This window comes from Triticum aestivum, unplaced genomic scaffold, assembly GCF_018294505.1.
Source record: "Triticum aestivum cultivar Chinese Spring unplaced genomic scaffold, IWGSC CS RefSeq v2.1 scaffold51806, whole genome shotgun sequence".
Lineage (NCBI taxonomy): Eukaryota > Viridiplantae > Streptophyta > Magnoliopsida > Poales > Poaceae > Triticum > Triticum aestivum.
The window spans coordinates 1-1,706 of record NW_025235534.1 but is presented as its reverse complement, the minus strand read 5'-3'; the positions used below and the strand labels follow the sequence as shown (position 1 = coordinate 1,706).

The following is a 1,706-nucleotide window of genomic DNA, read 5'->3' as shown; positions in this document are numbered from 1 at the left end:
GTTTTTACTCTGGCATTTCCTCGAGCGCTATGCGGGCATTACCAAACCAGTCGTTAGCCCGTTAGCCCTGACCCTGATCACTATGTTGGGCTGATCGAACAGAGAGTCAGGAACTTAATTAAGGACAAAATAAGAATACAGTAATAGTCACGGGCCTGAATTAAGGTCAAACGTGTAAAGACACCTTCAGAGTTAAGACGATGAAAAACAAGCTCGAGCAATAACTGAAGGCTAGAATAAGGTCGCGGCATAAACATGTACTTGGGCAAACAAGTCACGCATTTTTACAATATATAAGATACTATATTCAAACGACAGAATAATAGAAATGTATAAAATCTATAAACATAGAAGAGAAGCAATAACATAGCATGACGCAAGAAAGCCGACTCCGGTTGCCTTCTAAACAAGTTCGATTAATAAGGTGTGAACACACCATTGCCTTCTAAAAGCAATCACATAGACCGGCCACCAACTCATCATCCTGGATAACAAACCAAAGGAAACTGTTGACATTGTTGCCTTAAAGGAATTCATGGTTCAATCTCATCCAATGTGGCAAACCCCTTTGGGAAAGCAAGCAGTCACACCACCGGCCACGATCATCAATCCATCATGGCTTGGTGACCGACAGAGTCAGCATAGCTAATCCGGCATGCTCTTCCTGCAGCAAGCTTCTGTCCAGGCTCCAGCGCCGCTCCGCGATCCTCACGAATTCGTCCATGACATCTCCAAAATGCTGCACCACTATCTGCTCATACACGGCCCTTATCTGGTTGGCGATCCAGCTTGGGGTGACGAGCGTGTTGTCCAAGCCGCTTAAAAAGTCATGCACCAGAAACTCCTTGATCGAAAAGGACCCCTCTTCTTGGATGACCTCCCTTATATCTTCCTTCGAAGGCCCATAGACTGGCACATAGAAAGAATCAAACTTCGCCTTGTCGATTACACCCTGACGATCATCGCGAAAGATCAGTTACTTGTGCCTTCGTCCGCAAATGATAAAATTCTATGCTAAAAACTAAGAATTTGTACCTCTGAGGCCATAAGGCTTAGAACTTGAGCAAGAATGCCCCAGATGTGGAAGGGGGCGAAGCCATCAGAATGCCTCCCTATAATGGAAACAACCATCTGTCCTCCCGGGACTAATTCTTTGGCTCTCAGCTTCAGGAAATGTCTGAAGTCCTTCCTAAACTGTTGTGCATATGCCCCAAGGACCATAGGGAGCTTCTCACGCCTAGCATGCTCATCAATGTAGTAAGCCGGGATCTGGTTCTTCGTTAGAACTTCAGGAGCCTGTGAAGATAAAGGTTTTGTTTACAGAATTGGCAAGTTAATACAATGGATCGATTCATCGAGCAGTGTCAAACTCACACCTTTGACAGCCAGTGCAGGCTACTGGACGAGCACACAAGATGCACGGAGCTACTAGTGAAGAGTCTCTCGTAAAACGACCCTGGTGCAATACCCGTCACGACAACAGGCCCGTTGCATCGACGGATCGTGACAAGGCTCTTCACCACCGTGTTGAAGTCATTGTCAGGCAGGTCGTTGAGGAACACACACAGTTCCGGTGGTGGCTGCTGCAACTGAAGACAGTATCCATGGATCGCCTCGACAGCGACCGATACCAGTGCCAGCGCGTTTGGGCCAGAGGAGCAGCCCAAGTCCGCGATCACCATCTTGTCAGGTAACAAGCTGCTGCT

At 47.2% G+C, this 1,706-nt stretch overlaps 1 protein-coding gene across 1 annotated transcript; it reads right to left on the bottom strand.

Annotated features, from left to right (window-relative positions):
* Positions 1 to 254: 254 nt before the first annotated feature.
* On the bottom strand, positions 255 to 1,703 carry LOC123176309 (anthranilate O-methyltransferase 3-like; the record flags this gene model as incomplete). The annotated part of the gene is made up of 3 exons (XM_044590579.1): positions 255 to 952; positions 1,036 to 1,296; positions 1,377 to 1,703. Coding segments are annotated over 3 exons (927 nt in total), but the record flags the coding sequence as incomplete, so codon positions are not given.
* Between the last annotated feature and the right edge of the window lie 3 nt (positions 1,704 to 1,706).